The 15,218-nt window shown below is 40.4% G+C and overlaps 1 protein-coding gene and 1 pseudogene across 1 annotated transcript; both read right to left on the reverse strand.

The window, feature by feature from the left end:
• Window positions 1-504: 504 nt before the first annotated feature.
• Window positions 505-9,706, reverse strand: ccz1 (CCZ1 homolog, vacuolar protein trafficking and biogenesis associated). The gene is made up of 17 exons (XM_061094694.1): window positions 9,439-9,706; window positions 8,351-8,427; window positions 8,151-8,247; window positions 7,917-8,014; window positions 7,622-7,715; window positions 7,222-7,302; window positions 7,098-7,145; window positions 6,817-6,900; window positions 6,087-6,262; window positions 5,532-5,613; window positions 5,038-5,099; window positions 4,300-4,411; window positions 3,943-3,976; window positions 3,668-3,785; window positions 1,912-2,070; window positions 1,162-1,289; window positions 505-1,042 (listed from the first exon to the last, which is right to left on the reverse strand). The coding sequence occupies exons 2-17, from the start codon at window positions 8,362-8,364 to the stop codon at window positions 987-989; spliced, it is 1,443 nt and encodes a 480-aa protein (XP_060950677.1). The 5' UTR covers window positions 8,365-8,427; window positions 9,439-9,706; the 3' UTR covers window positions 505-986.
• A 2,341-nt stretch (window positions 9,707-12,047) lies between these two features.
• On the reverse strand, window positions 12,048-12,322 carry LOC133028385 (uncharacterized; annotated as a pseudogene).
• Window positions 12,323-15,218: the final 2,896 nt, after the last annotated feature.

Consider the following 15,218-nt stretch of genomic DNA (forward strand, 5'->3'; position numbering starts at 1 on the left):
TTGACTACAGATTGCTTATCATAAAACTGAATCAAAAGCTCAGAATAAGTCAGCTGGAATCATCTACGACCTCCAGTACTGAGGCAGGTTAATCGCCAAGTTGGTGCACGTGTCTGCAACTCTTATAAAATAAACATTGTTAACATGAGTCCCCTTATGGAACCACATTTAAATCCACTAGATCTAGATATATATTTGGATCTGAAACAAATTGTACACGCTCATAAATATCAGTCCCTTTAACATGTCACATATTTATCATCAAGATCCATTTCCTGGGAAATCTGAGAAATAAAACAAATGCTTTATCTCGCATTAAAGAAAAAATTCTAAGTCAGACGCTTGGTTCACATCCATGCTAAAATTCAATGATTACTTTCTCGGTTAAAGTCAACTCTACCACCAAGCTTTAGGGAAATCAATTCAATAAACAAATTAATTAATTAACAGATAAACAGGTGTTTAAGCATAACCATAGTGGAGTCAGTGATGATGATGTTGTCATTTGGAAGATGGTGCAAAAGTTTAATCATTGTCAAGCTTCTAAACCCAAAAAAGACACTTGTTACACATTAACTCTTAATTTATTTAAAGTTAGCACAGTTGTTGTCAAAGAAAATATTTTTCGATATGATGAAATCTTTAAAACTTTAAAGGGTCTGGAGTAAACTGCTGTCAGCGTTTTAAATTAATTTGAAAAACTGTCACAATGTGTTCATTACAAAAAGAAAATGCATGAACAACTTCTAATCGGAAAGAAATCAAAAATAAACACAGGTATGTACAAAGAAAATTAAAGAAAAGCACATGTACGGTAAAAATCTGGATTTTTACACATAATTACATTAATTTCCTGTAGATTAAATTAAAAAAAGTTTTTTATATTTTTTGTATTTTACAATGCAATTATTGCATTACGCTGATGCTGTCATGACAAGCCTCAACAGTGACAGTTTTTAGTGGGCTGGAACAGTCGCTCCGCCTCATCAGTCCAAGAAGAATATGTTATTGAACTGTGTCGCACAAAGCCTCTTAACCTCCTCTGTGGAAGAGAAAAGAGAAAAGGCTTTAAGGGTGAAGAGGAGATTAAGCAGCAGGGTGGATTGTCTACTGTGGCAGTAATGACACAGATTTACTCTTCACCGGGTGGAGGAGACCTACCGTTTACTTCGATCAGGTTGGCGTTCTTCTGGTTCAGTATCACGTACAGTTCTCTCTGGTCTGACTTCTTACCGACGACCCAGTAGTCCGTCATTGCTTTTACGATGATTTCTTCATCTTCGTCAACCCTGGAACAGAGGCAGACAAAACTTAGAACAGGAAGAAGAAAATGATATATGGAAATGACACTCACTGGGACATTTGCATTCACACATGCACAAAGACGTAGTTTATGCGGATTCCAGTGCATTTTTGAAAGCAGCTTTAATGTGATTTAAAAATACTCAACTAAAAAATATTAAAAATTACAAACAAACAACAGAACCACATGTTATTACCTACAATTCTATATTTAATTGACATAACAGCACAGTGAGTGAGTTTTAACCTCTCTGACAATGATAAGATGACGAGCAGCATATACACAACTATATCAACACAAAATAACACTGGTATTGAGTTAATGCCGATGCCACGGTTTCATCCAACCGACTGAAAACGTTCACATGACGACAGTCTCATGACCACGTCAAACAACAGAGCTGAAGACAGTTTTAATGTCATGCTGCCGTATCTTCCACTGATACTGAAAGGTTTCCATAACAAACACAAATCAATTATAGCTACGATTGGTTTCTACAGGGAAAACCAAGAATACCACAGAGATGATGTGTGGCCAGCCCCAAGAAAAACTCTGGAATAAAGTTAAGTACTGCTGCACTCTTACAAAGTGGATGTTCTCTGCTGTACCTGGCAAAGTCACAGTTGATGTCTCCCAGGATCTTCATGAGGTCAGGGTGGACAGAGGTAAGGCAAACACTGGCTGTCTTCCTCATGTGGATGGTACTTTTCTCCGCCAGGTTCATGTGGTTGAAGTAGATGAATTTAAACTGAGGCTCCTTCTCTGGCCTGTATAGACACAATAAATAAAAAAAACGATGAATTACAATATATAAACAAGAGGCAAAACAAGGACCAGTCATTAGGGAATAAAGATGATTCATCTGTTTAAAGGATACAACTTCATTACGTCTGCCAAGGAGGTGATGAATTTGTTCTGTTTGTTTGTCATCAGGATTAAACCAAAACTACTTAGCAGATTTCCACAAAACTTGCTGGAAGGATGGGACATGGGCCAAGAAAGGACTCATCAAATGTTTGATCCAGACAAAGAGCTGGATCTAGGAATTTATTTGCTGAATTTCTTGTTGTTTTTGACATTCTCAAGAATATACATCCAGAGGAATGACCCATCTTGTGTTTTTACACTAAACCTGGAGCGATGGCCCCTGTATACGATGGTGAGATCCCACTATTGTGAGGTTTAAGAGTTCAGTTCTCTCCGGGGCAGAGACTGTAACACAGTAATCACTCTGGATGCTAAGGGCACAGTTACCCGACATGTATTAAAACAGGCAATATAACTGATTCATATCTATGCTACATCTCATTGTCAGTGTCACCAGGTCAAATCAGGACACGAACCTGAGTGCCAGCAGAGAAATTAGGGACGGCATTATTTATTCACTGGATTCTTCACTACAGTAATTAAAAAGGAGCCCATCAAATTGTCTGGGCAAGAGAGTCCAGTCTTAGATTACAGGCCAAGGCGTATCTGAAGCTGGGGTTAAAGGAGAGCAGCCCGGGGTGCCAGTCTTTAAAGCTACACTGCTTCAGTTACCCACAATGTGCCAAGACAATATTCAGTAGTATTAGAGTTTCATCTATCACTGGCAACCAGACAGAGTTAATACAAAGGAACAACGGCAAACTGATGGCGAATGACAGTGTTCTCCCCTCAACAAGGTCTGCTAAGCCTGAGGTTGTCAGATCAGACTACTGGATCTTGTAAGAGTTCAAACTATCGTTGTCCTCTTAGAAATCACATAAAACACATTTGTTTGTCGGTCTATCAGTAGTTTCCATTTAGTTTTCAACCTGGCTTTGTCCATTTTCACATAAGAATTTGAATTCACAGTTTTCGTTCTTGCTCTTGTTTTGTCTTCCTGGATTTTCCATTATCTTTGATTAAATTTTATTATTAATTTCACTGTCGGTAATGGACCCCAGGATCATGAGTGTTTTGACCATTATCACTCTGCACCCTCAGCTGTGGAAGGCCCTGTCGGGGTGGATCCAGTCGTGGCGGGTGTCCCAATGCCAATCATGATTAGTTTTTAAGGTTTTTGAGTTAATGATTTGAAGTTTCCATTTTCTAGAATTAATCGTTATTAAGAGCTGGATTTAATTTTCTTTATACTTTTAACTACTTGTTTAATGGTATTTGAAATTTGGAGTCCATGAAGTACACTTAATAAAGGATTTTGTATACTGTTGGTTAAAATAAGATGCATGTAAAATATTCCTTTAAATGTGAAAATTCTCTGGTCTAACGTCATTATTTGGAGACTGATATGACTGCAGGCAATTGATATGTGGAGAGAGAAAGAGGGAAAACATAAGGAGGCGAGTTAGAAATTCAGAAAGTGGTGGATTCTCAACTGACCCTGATATCCTGCGATTAACCGTGAACTGTTCACATATATCAGATGCCAGCAAGGTGAGCTGAGGTCCCACCAAGCCGTCCAACTCTTCACAGAACTCCCTCGTCAGCTCCACAGAAGCTGGGAAGAGGGACAGGAGGAGTACAGGTTCATATTTTAGCTCTATACGAGCTGCAGAATGGTCAAAATATTATAAAAGAGCAACATAATAGAATAAAATTATAAAAAATAAACGTGGAAAAGGGAAAATTCATCATAGAAGTAGGTGCACACTTACCACTGATCATAAAACAAGCTGCAGCGCTCATCGCCTGGAAAAGTGCAGATCAGTACAGGTTTTAAATGAGGAGTCAAGGTCACTCAGGTTAGAAATTACATTAACGTGATGATAAGCATCATGGGACGTACTTCATCATTTTAAAACTCTGCAGTCTAATCCAAGAAAATCCATATAATTTAATAGAGCAATGGAATAGATCATCCTAAATCTACTGTTCATAAACAAATCCCAAAATCCCCCCCATTACAGATTACGAGTCTCACCTGAAATAATGAACAACTTCCCCTGTATTTTTATATATATTTACTCCTGTAGACTATCACGAAATAACAGATCACATTTACTCTACCTTACCTTATAAACAATAAGATGCAGCTCCTCATAGCCGTCCTGTGTGCTGACAAAGATTTTGGGGAATCTGAATTTGGCCTCTGGATCTTTTAGGTTGGTGGGTCCTGTCAAAAACCTGGAGAGAACAGATTTGTGTTCAGCAGAGGGAATATTTAGACAACGGCTGTGGTAGAGGTGATCTGACAAAGATTAGGACTTCCATGATACTAGTTTAAAAAAGGAGGCGTGACATTACAGCAAACACTTCTGGCCTCAACACAGTAATCTGTATATTCTAGTGTGTCATCAAGTCAGAGCTGTAAAATTGTGTTTCTTGTCCCATGAGCTTTCAGCAGGAGTCAGACTTAGACTGCAGGAGCCAAACTTTACCTTGACCCTTGAGTCACCTCAAGCAGAAACAAAGTCATCACACAGACACAGGTTTTGTAAGAAGGTAAATACCTGAGCAAACTTTGTCTTGTTGCATATGTACACTGAAACTGAGGAGATACAGACGATACATTCACTCCTGCTGTTTGACAACGATGTGTTAGCAAAGGGAGTTTCCTCATTATCTGATACTAAGTAAAACTCACTGCTGGTGGAAAACCACATAAAGCTGGCAAACAGATACGCATTCCCACGCAAACATTCATGTGCACACAAAGTGTAATGCTTTGTCTTTACTTGATATTACAATTCTTCTCTTTTTGATCCTTTACTGTGCAAAAGAAAAAGGTACACACCGAAATCGAAACTTACCTTCCGTAGTGCAATAAATTTCCTGCGACCTCTGGCCTCAGAGGAGAGTCCCTGCCGGCCAACTGACAGGAGAGAAGACAATAATAAGAGGGACAAAATGATGAAGTGAGAACGTGTGGCTTTGCTGCGGTAGCAATAATAATGCCTCATATTGTTGTCAACAGTCTTGTACGATCTGTCAGGAACATTCATATTATAACTCCTTTAAAGTTCATTATTAACGTGTTGTTAAAGTTTGAGTTTATGAACACCAGCTCCATATATGTTCATCTATGTTTGGCCAATTATCTGAAATAATATGACCAACACACCAAACTACATTCAATTATGGAGGAGTGTAATATTAGCAACACATATTCAAGCACATTTGATTGATATTGATGAGTCCCAGCCTGTTTATTCAAAGTTTGTTAACGTTGAATGTACCACATGTCCAAATCGCACAAAATTCTAAACTGCACTTCTCTGTTCATTTGGCTCTCCCATCTCCTCACCTCTGGTTCAGAGTGTCTGGGGAACAGGGAGGTGGTCAGGTACTTGTACAGGATCCGCATATCGTCTTGTTCCAATCCGCTCCTGCAGACAAAACAAAAAATCTAAACCTTTAAACCTTATAACCTTCACAACACACTGTGCAAAATCATAATTGTGTGTCTCCTGGGGGTAATTATAGTTCAATACTCCAGAGCCGAGCATGAAAGCACACGATGCAGCTACTCAATTTGGACAATAATTAAACAGCTCATCTTAATTCGTCTATTGACAGTTTGCATCATATGATCAAGCTGTTCTCAAGTCAATTCATTAGAAATCATGTGATCCCCCCGTGCTTACACTGGAGGCTGATCGTGAAATTAAAGGCAAGTGGCGTGCCAGGGAGGACATAAACCACAAAGAGGATTAGAGGTTGTGTTCAAATCCACCTCTGTTTACACAGCATGTCATGATGTGTTTGCAGAGGCTAATGTTTCCATTTATACAAGACTCTAGAAGCCATCAATTCCTAGGTAGTGGATGTCAGGGAGAAGGCACAATCACTCAGTGTGTACCAGATAAGCTGATCATTATACAGGAAGGCTGTGTATTTGATCAGGCTGAGGCTCTCCTCCACTCTGTTGACAAAGGACTGGATCTTCAGGTAGGTCATCTTATCCAGTGGGAAGAAGCTGATGCCTCCGAATACATCTAGGAGGTCGCACGACTGCAAGTGGAGAGTCTGCAGATACTGGAAACCCCGGAGTGACCGCACACAACAAAAATGACAAGACACAGGAGAAGGGAAGGAGCAACGGGTTAGTTTACCTGTCTACAAGTGCCTCCTTACAGTGCAATAAAGAAAGCGGAACGGGAAACTCAAAATGATTGACGCCCCGCACGAGCAGTAGCGGCAGTGACATTCAACCTCTGATACGCACCCCGCAGCCTCTCTCTTTCTCACTGGAGTTGAGTTACATGGTGGCGAGGGAAGCCTGTGTTAACTTAAGAAGGGTATTCCCTAATCACAAATGAATTATGTATACTTGGTGTTTTGCCTGGAGCTGCAGCTTTCCATAGAGGTGACAGAAGGTTGAGGCGAAGACCGCTAATGCAGGCGGATATTTACGAGGAAATCAGGCATGACCGTCTGGAGTCATGCCTGATTTCACCACTTTTTCCAAGAGTGACAGCTAAGTGCATGTCGGAAAGCAGCTCAAAGTGTTTACTTGTGGTTTGATCGACTTTTTATAAAAAACTGTGTGCAATATCAAATCCATTAGTAAGAAGCAGGGAGATATTCACCCTGTAGAAGAACTTTTCCAGCTTCTGTATGAGCAGCTCCACTCCACCGGCTTCCATCGCTCTGACAAACGTACCGTTGAAGAGCTACAGCACGAGGAGAGTAATCAGTATTACCAGATGGATTCTTTGTGCATTATTAAAGCCTTAAATACGTATTTTGAGGTAGGCATGTCACCACATTGTTTTTTGAAGAGGATAGAATTATACACTTTATAGATGTTTAAGAAATAAGCTGCTAAAGGAATTAGAGTTAATATCATCTAAAACATACTGGAACCAACCTTGTACATGCTGTAGCATTCTCTTACAACTGCACCATAAACAGTATCCTACAAAGACAAGAGGGAATGGTAAATAAAATGTTTTTAAGAAATTAAAATGAAGACCGTCTCTCTCAGTACTCACAAGTATTTCCTCTTCCTGATATTCTATTGTGGGAGGTTTACCATCTTTGTTTGGTTTCTCGATCATGGGGTTTCGAACCACCTGAAGAATAGACAAAATAAATTATTGGAAAACTGAAAAATGTAAAAGGTACACAGGACTATGTACACAATTCTTTTAAGATGGAATGAACTACGCATCCCATGAACATCTGTGAATGATCCCTTTCCAACTGTTTCTTAAAATACTGTTGATATCATACAGACTAGTGGCTTCTACAGAAACGCTGTTGAGATGTATACGTACAAAAGTTTCAGATTACAAAAGGATTAGAGACGTAAAAGCTAAATTACATTCCAATCCAAATCAACCAGATAATCTGTATATGCTGATTAACGGTGCATATGGGCCTTTAAGATACCATGACCATCCAGAAACTGTCCTCGGGCTCGAAGAAAAACTGCCGGTTCTTCTGTGTGTGCAGGGATTTAGCTGGTTTTGTCGGACAGAAGGTTCTGGAGGACAAAAAGACGTGACTGTGAGGAGCAAGGAGACACACCCAAACAGAAGATCTCACACTCCTTTCATGCAGTTTGTCAAACTTAGCCATGCAATCAATATTAAGACCATTTCTAAGCCCAAGACAAATGTTACAAAGATGACAAAAAGCTAAACAAACACACCCAAGCTTTTGAGCAGAGTACTGAGATCTGTACCTGGTGAACTGTACAATGGCTTCACAAAGACCCACATTTCGGATCTTCTCATTCTTCTCAACATCACTGGGGTGGTAAAACAAAATCTTCTTCTCCTCCTAAATATAGAAACTTTGGATTAGGAATTTAGTTACGCTATAAAAAAAAAAATCTTAACAACTACAGAGTTTAAAGTCAAATGATTCAGGTGTAAAAAATTTGCACGACAACTCTTCCTCTAGAAGTCAAGCTCACCTCTCCTTCTCGTGGTCCAAATGTAGGGTTATAAACGAAAAAATTAAGCAAAGAGGGTGTGAACTGTTTCTCTTGCATTCCTGAAGCCATCCTGGGGCTGTATCAGACACAAAAGAGAAAAGCTTATGAAGACATTAAAGCTGAAACACCTCCAGGTTTCTTTCAGGTCATAGCAACTTAAGCCTTATCACCATTTTTACCTAATCATCAGCATTAGTGTAACTTGAGTCTGGATGTCCTCTGCTCCGGAGACAGTGTGGTTCACATGCCGTGTGCCCTGCAGGGTGAAGACAAGTACATCACATACTGAGGCAAGACAAATCCTGAGATACTAACTGATGGGTCACACTGAGTACAGTGGATCTGCATCCAAAGCTGGGAACACAGAAGGCATCTATTCCCGGGACGCACAGCTCTGATATACTGGAAGACTATCTGTCCAGATTCTGGCATTAAGCGTTTCAAATTACAGTTGCATTCGTTCAGCATCTGACTTCACTTTTAATGTCACAGCGATCCCTAGCCCCGAACTACATGAAGTAAAATACAGTCCTGTGATTTAAACAAAACAAAGAAGGCATCGAGATTTTAATTTACAGAAAATAAGAGTACTGTGATTAACGTGCAGCTGGTGCACACAGATACTCCTGAGTCGGGATATCCGAATCAGCATAGACACTATTTGGATTGGGGTGGGGGGTATTTAGGCCCAGTTCATACATTCTATAACATCTGTCCTGAGATGTCTGATCACAGGTGGACAGCTCTAAGTGCTTGTGTTCACACCTTGTATTAAAAATAATCTCGATTATCACTCGTGTTCATGAAGGATCAAATTATGTCATTACTTGCCCAGTCTGAGTTTACAAACGTGTCTGATGTGTACATATATAAAAAGGTAAATGTTCCCAATAAATAACAACCAGTATAAAACGTTTGGACACTAATGTAAGTGTTTGTTGTTTGTGGTCAAAAATAAACACTGTGATGGTCATCTTATAGATAACAATAATGATATTTTAAAAACACATGTAAACTCGTAGGGTTAAATAAGATTAGATAGCGTAAGTGAAGAAAAGCTCAGTGTATTTTTACCTAAGCACATAGCTACTGTTCTCCTGTCATATTGAGCTCCTTGTACGTTTAGCTAAGTGGTTGATAGGTGGACTAACACACCTCCGTGTCACTGTAAATCCAGCAGGTTTTAATAGATGACAACTCGGTGAATGGAGGGTAACGTGTGTGTTGTAGTGAACGAGTACAAATACTTGACAGTCACTGTTATTACCCAAGCGGCCGATGCGAAGTGAATCGGGGCAGCTAGCGGGCTAGCTGTCAATGCTAGCAGTGGAGTTGTGGTAGCAAAGGTCCAGTCGGAGAAGAAGAACCCGGAGAACCGTGACGGTAACGGAGCCACACGACGGTACCTCGCCCCGGACAGAGAACACAGCCCACACGTTCAGGTGCTCGTGGCCGGAGACAATGTAAATAAATAAAAATAACTTAATGAGAGGAGACGCAGCATTCTAAACATTCTCAACTTCCTGATTCAGACAGCGCGGTGCGTCACGCGCAAGTGTTCGGGCGGCAGCAATACCAAGTAAAATAAAAGTTCCGGGTCTGCACAGGGCGCACTGTATGTTATGTGTGCTGTATTTAACGGGATAGTTCTCCCAAAAATGAAAATTCCCTTATTATCAATTTTGGAGTCTCAGTTGTAAACAGTGTTGCAGCCTCTTTTATATACAATATATGGTTGCAGACAAATTCAATTAATTAATTGAGTAAATGGTGATCGATTGGTTTTGTCTCGATTGTGATATTATTTGTATATTTTTATGAATTATAAGCCATTAATATTTTTATTAGCAATAATACATAGTAACATCACTGTCATCAACATTGCTATAATTTGTAATAAACATTTTTTTCTGTTATTTATTTATTTTGTCCGTCACCATCCTCCACCATCTGTCCAATTCCAAAATATACACACAAATCAGAAACAGTGTATTTATTTATAATACTCAAGGATAATCTAGCAGCTGTGGTCTTCATTTCATTAGGGTCCGAGCACCGACAGTGGGAGGCCCTATTGCATTTCGAAGCATTTGTTTTTCCCTTTTGGGCTTTTTCAGGGCCTAGACATGCTCAAATTCATACCAAAGTTTGCATGAAATTCAAAACCCCTAAAAGTAATTGTATTCTGGAGTAATTTGAAATGGGCGTGGCAAAATGGCTCAACAGCGCCATCTAAGGTAAAGCCCCTCAGTTAGCTTTCACCGATCTTCACAAAACTCGTAGCCTGGGTGTATCATGACCAGACAAAAAAAATTCTAGAGGTCCTAACAACAGCACTCCCCTGAAGATTTTCATATTTTTTAAGGAATGGGCGTGGCAAAATAACTGACTAGCGCCCCGAAAGGGCAGCACCGGCACTACGATTGGCCGACATGTAAAAAAATTGATAGGGCCATGTGTCTTTTCACTTTGACTCACTTTGACTCTCTGTCAGCCTGGCTACTGTGCTGAAGAGAAAACTGGGGTAGTTTTATTTTATTTAAGCATAAGACCAGAGGTGTAAAAAGTACTGAAATATTGTACTCAAGTAGAAGTACCTTTACTTTGATGAAATTTTACTTAAGTACAAGTAAAAGTACCCATCTAAAAATCTACTCAAGTAAAAGTAAAAAGTAGTTCATTTAAAATGTACTTTAAGTAAAAGTTACTTAGTTACTTCCAACAACTTGATGGGGGCCGCTCCTATACACTGCAAAAAAGGACAAGGGCTCATAAATCCAATCCAAAAACAGTTATTTTTAATTAAAGGAGATCTTTACAAATTTAAGTGCAATGACATTAAACATGTCAAACATTAAACATTTATTTACATGAACCACATGACAGCTAAAATAAAAAGTTAATGTGCCGCTTTCCCACTGTATATTTAAACTTTTGGTTAAACTTTGGTCCATCTTTCGAGCACTAGTCTACAAACTTCTTGTTGAGTTTGAGCAGCAGCTGATTTTCAAGGTGAGTACAGCTCATCCGGGTTCACTTTGCAGTGAACAGCAGGCGGCCGAGGCAGGTAGGCCAGTAGGCTATTGACAGTGTTGGGAAGGATACTTTCAAAACGTATTCCGTTACAGAATACAGAATACATGCACAAAAATGTAATCTGTAACGTATTCCATTACATTAACTAATCTGAGTAACGTATTCTGAATACTTGGAATACTTCCGGTTTGTATTGCATTTTTTAAGTGTATGATTGCGGCGTTGTTATAGTCAGGGGAGCAGCAGCAGTTTAAACTCTCTCTCCACCGATGCTGCGGGCCCGCTGGATGTCCGGCTCCCATCCACTCCCACCTCTGTGCCGGTCCCACCGGAGGCTGAACCCCCCCTGCGCCAAGGCTGCCTCGCGCCTTGCAGCGATCGTTTCGGCGTCGGGTCTATTTTTTGCGCTTGACCCGAGCGTATCGCTCCAGGAAACACACTGAAAAATGATTTTAAACGATATTGATGACATATTTTATATGATATAAATGATAAAGCATGCATTCCATAGTTTGTATTCCCCTTCTGTTGTCCTGGAGTTTTAAATTTACCAATTTGACCGATCACATTATTAAATGCCCCCCTCCATACAGACACACATGCAGTCATAAAGATAAAAAGAGAGGGGGGGGGGGGCGGAGAACACGTAATTTACCCTCGACACCCGACATTGAACGGAGCAAACAGCGGAGAAGTTCTTGAAGATGGATGACATTAAATTGGGACGCTGTTGCAGTTAATGTTGGAGCAACAAGTGACCATATGCTTTTATACTTCTGGGTCAACGGGTGATATTATTTTAGCGGCGCTTCAGCGTCCGGTGTGAACCCGGCGTGCCTCGCTGTCCTCCTGCAGAGCCATGACAGCGGAGCTCTGGGAGCGCAGGTCGGTCTTCTCTCACCAGGCGCTGGAAGGGCAGCTTGCGGATCAGCAGCTCCGTAGATTTCTGGTAGCGACGGAACTCTCTCAGAGCCACGGTCCCGGGGCCTGTAACGGTCCCGAGCCGGTCGCGGTGAGGCTTCTTCACGCCGCCGGGGTCCGGGCGCTCTTACGGCAGCCCTGGTCTCCAGCTGCTTCCTGGGGGCTTTGCCTCCGGTGGATTTACGAGACAGTGATTAAACTCGTGAAACAGAGAAGTACCGTCATGTAATCCACTGATTTCAACAATGTAACTGTATTCTGAATACCATCTATTTAATTTGTAACTGTAACGGAATACAGTTACTCATAATTTGTATTCTAAATACGTAACGCCGTTACATGTATTCCGTTACTCCCCAACACTGGCTATTGAGTTTCAGGCAGTGTTGTGAATGAACGAGTTCAAAAGAACGCGTTCATTGACCACGTTCATCTTTATGTATGAGAACGTTGAACTGAATGCAACTTAATGACAAATAATGAATATGAACGTTGCACTGAAAGTTGCAATTCCGTTTTTCAACTTTTTTTTTTCAGGGGGAGGGGGCGCAGAGGCATAACAGGTGGGGCGCGTGTCCGGGAGGAGGAAATGTGAGGCGGATCTAACATTATAGCCGAACTAATGTTTTGACGTCCGCATCTCTTTAGCGGCGGAGCAGTAAACAAATCGCTCTTTCGCCGTAGCCAGGGGTCGGCAACCCGCGGCTCTGCAGCCCCTCCGCAGTGGATCCCAGTGCAGTGTTGTGCATGTCGCGCATGTTTTTCGCGAAGTGACCTTTACAATCAGTTTTCATATGTTAAATGTGCACGTTAGGGAACGTCATCCACTCTATGCAGCATCTACCACTGCAGTTAGAATTGCCTTGCGCCCTGAACTATGTTTTTTTTTACTCAGTAACGGATGTCATTTTCAATGTAGCGAAGTACAATACTTCGGTTAAAATCTACTTAAGTAAAAGTAAAATTACCAATTTCAAAAACTACTCAAAAAATTACCAATTTCAAAAACTACTCAAAAAATTACAAAGTACACGAAAAAAACTACTCAATTACAGTAACGTGAGTTAATGTAATTTGTTACTTTAAACCTCTGCTTAAGACTATATTTTAAGCATAATAGATTTTCAACAAGTTCGTTTGAGCGCCGATTCCTTTCTAGTCGTCCTGAAGCTTTCTCGAATTAACATGTTCTTTTTTATAGGCGCTATGGAGTCTAATGTTAATTGTAGTGAGCCTGCAGTGCTATCAACAAGATGGACAATCTCAGTGGAACTAGGGTTTTTAAAGAGTTTGCTACTAAGGATCCTGCCTTCAATCCGGCCTTAAATCTAGGCTTTGCCACATTATTACACATCCTTTGAAGTAGCAGTGACAACATTCCTTTGATATTTAAGTAATGCCATAGAGTAATGCACCTTGACGTTGGTTGCCACCCACCGATAAACTGAACAAAGAAGAGAAATAACATTCTTTTGATATATTGGTATTCCATTCCCGTTTGATCAAGAAAAGTATTTCAGCAGCTCAGCATGGAAAGATGTTTTCATTTTTTTTCAGACCCCGGTAGCGTGAGAAACATATTCTCCGTCGCAAAACCCGTCAAGTACGCAGTTCAGCCAACTACCAGCCCCCTGTCACTGCAGGCCAGTTTTATGGTTACATAAATTAGAACTTCCCCTTGCTTCAGAGCAATATTGAGATGTCTTCCAGTTAAAACAAAAGCAAAGATAATTGCATGACATAATTAACACAATTTGATACATTTCTCTCTGTTTCTCAAGCTTTTCATCTTGAATATAAATCAGGGAACCTGTCCGGGGGTTACTACAGAAAACCCACGGCTGCCACCAACTTTGATCCCAGTTCTGAGTACAGAAGCGGAATCAGCGGTGCCGTCTATGGTCTGATTGGTGAGTACTAAAGTGTATCGATGTGTGAGGGAAATTTGGGTGGACAGATGATGTCTTCATACCGGATGCATCATTAGGGAAACCAGGCTGATGAGCGATACAAAAATGTAATCACCAAATCTGAGCTGTCCTTGTAAAAAGGAATATTAAAATCTCCCAGTCACAGAGGCCATTATTGTTCATATTGGGTGAAGCTACCCTGTTGTTGGACAAGTCTATGTAAAGCTAGTAGAGATATTATGTACCTTCCTCCATTTGTTATCTGTCTAGCTTCCTAATTCCATCTTACATCATGTGAAAGAGTATTATAACACAAAATTGTTGTGAATTTGGATAATTTTCCTCTCACCAATGTATCCTGGGTTAGAGAAGCCCAACAGATACAACAATGAACACTAAGGGAAGAATCTGAATTAACCACAGAGACAATAAAAATGTCCACATAATTGAATGTGTTTTAGTGTGTCCAGCATGACTATCAAGTGATCAATCTTTTTTTTTGCAGACTCAGTATCAACGTTCGCTGACACAGTTACGTCAAAAGTGATTCATCTGGCAGCTTTAGGTATGTAGTCGATGGATATGTTTAAGTTTGTCTTTGTGTTAGTCAGATAATGACTTTGTGCTTATTTAACTGTCATTATTAAGTTGATTTAGGCAGCCTTTGTTCACATTGCTACGCGTTCACACACATACGGCTTTGATACAAATTGACTTTTTTTCTTGCAGCAAATGAACGGTGGTGTTCTGGGCCTCCTCTTCATCCTTATTCTATCATGTAAGTGACATTGTAAGATTCAAGTTAGCATGTCATCCTGCAAGTTTTCACATTTAGGAGAGAACTTGTCGTCCTCTCGGACATGCAGAGTTCTAAAGTACCTCCTGTTTGCTCCATTGATGACAGGTATCATGTTCCCTCCTCAATCCGACATCACGCATCATGCAGCTGTGCAGGTAGGTCTCAGCTGCAGATCACCTGCTCACTGTGCATGTGTGTCTGGAACTTCAGTTTAGATTCTAAGCCATTTAGATTCTCAAACTATATCCCTGTTGTTTAGAGTATATATTTTTTATTTCATTAACATTTTCCGGACATGCACATTGTAGTTGTGGTTGAGTAGAAACACCTAGTCCACATTTGGGACTTTGAAACAGACTCAAAAACACAATACTACATTAA

The sequence above is a fragment of the Limanda limanda genome, chromosome 21 (assembly GCF_963576545.1).
Source record: "Limanda limanda chromosome 21, fLimLim1.1, whole genome shotgun sequence".
Lineage (NCBI taxonomy): Eukaryota > Metazoa > Chordata > Actinopteri > Pleuronectiformes > Pleuronectidae > Limanda > Limanda limanda.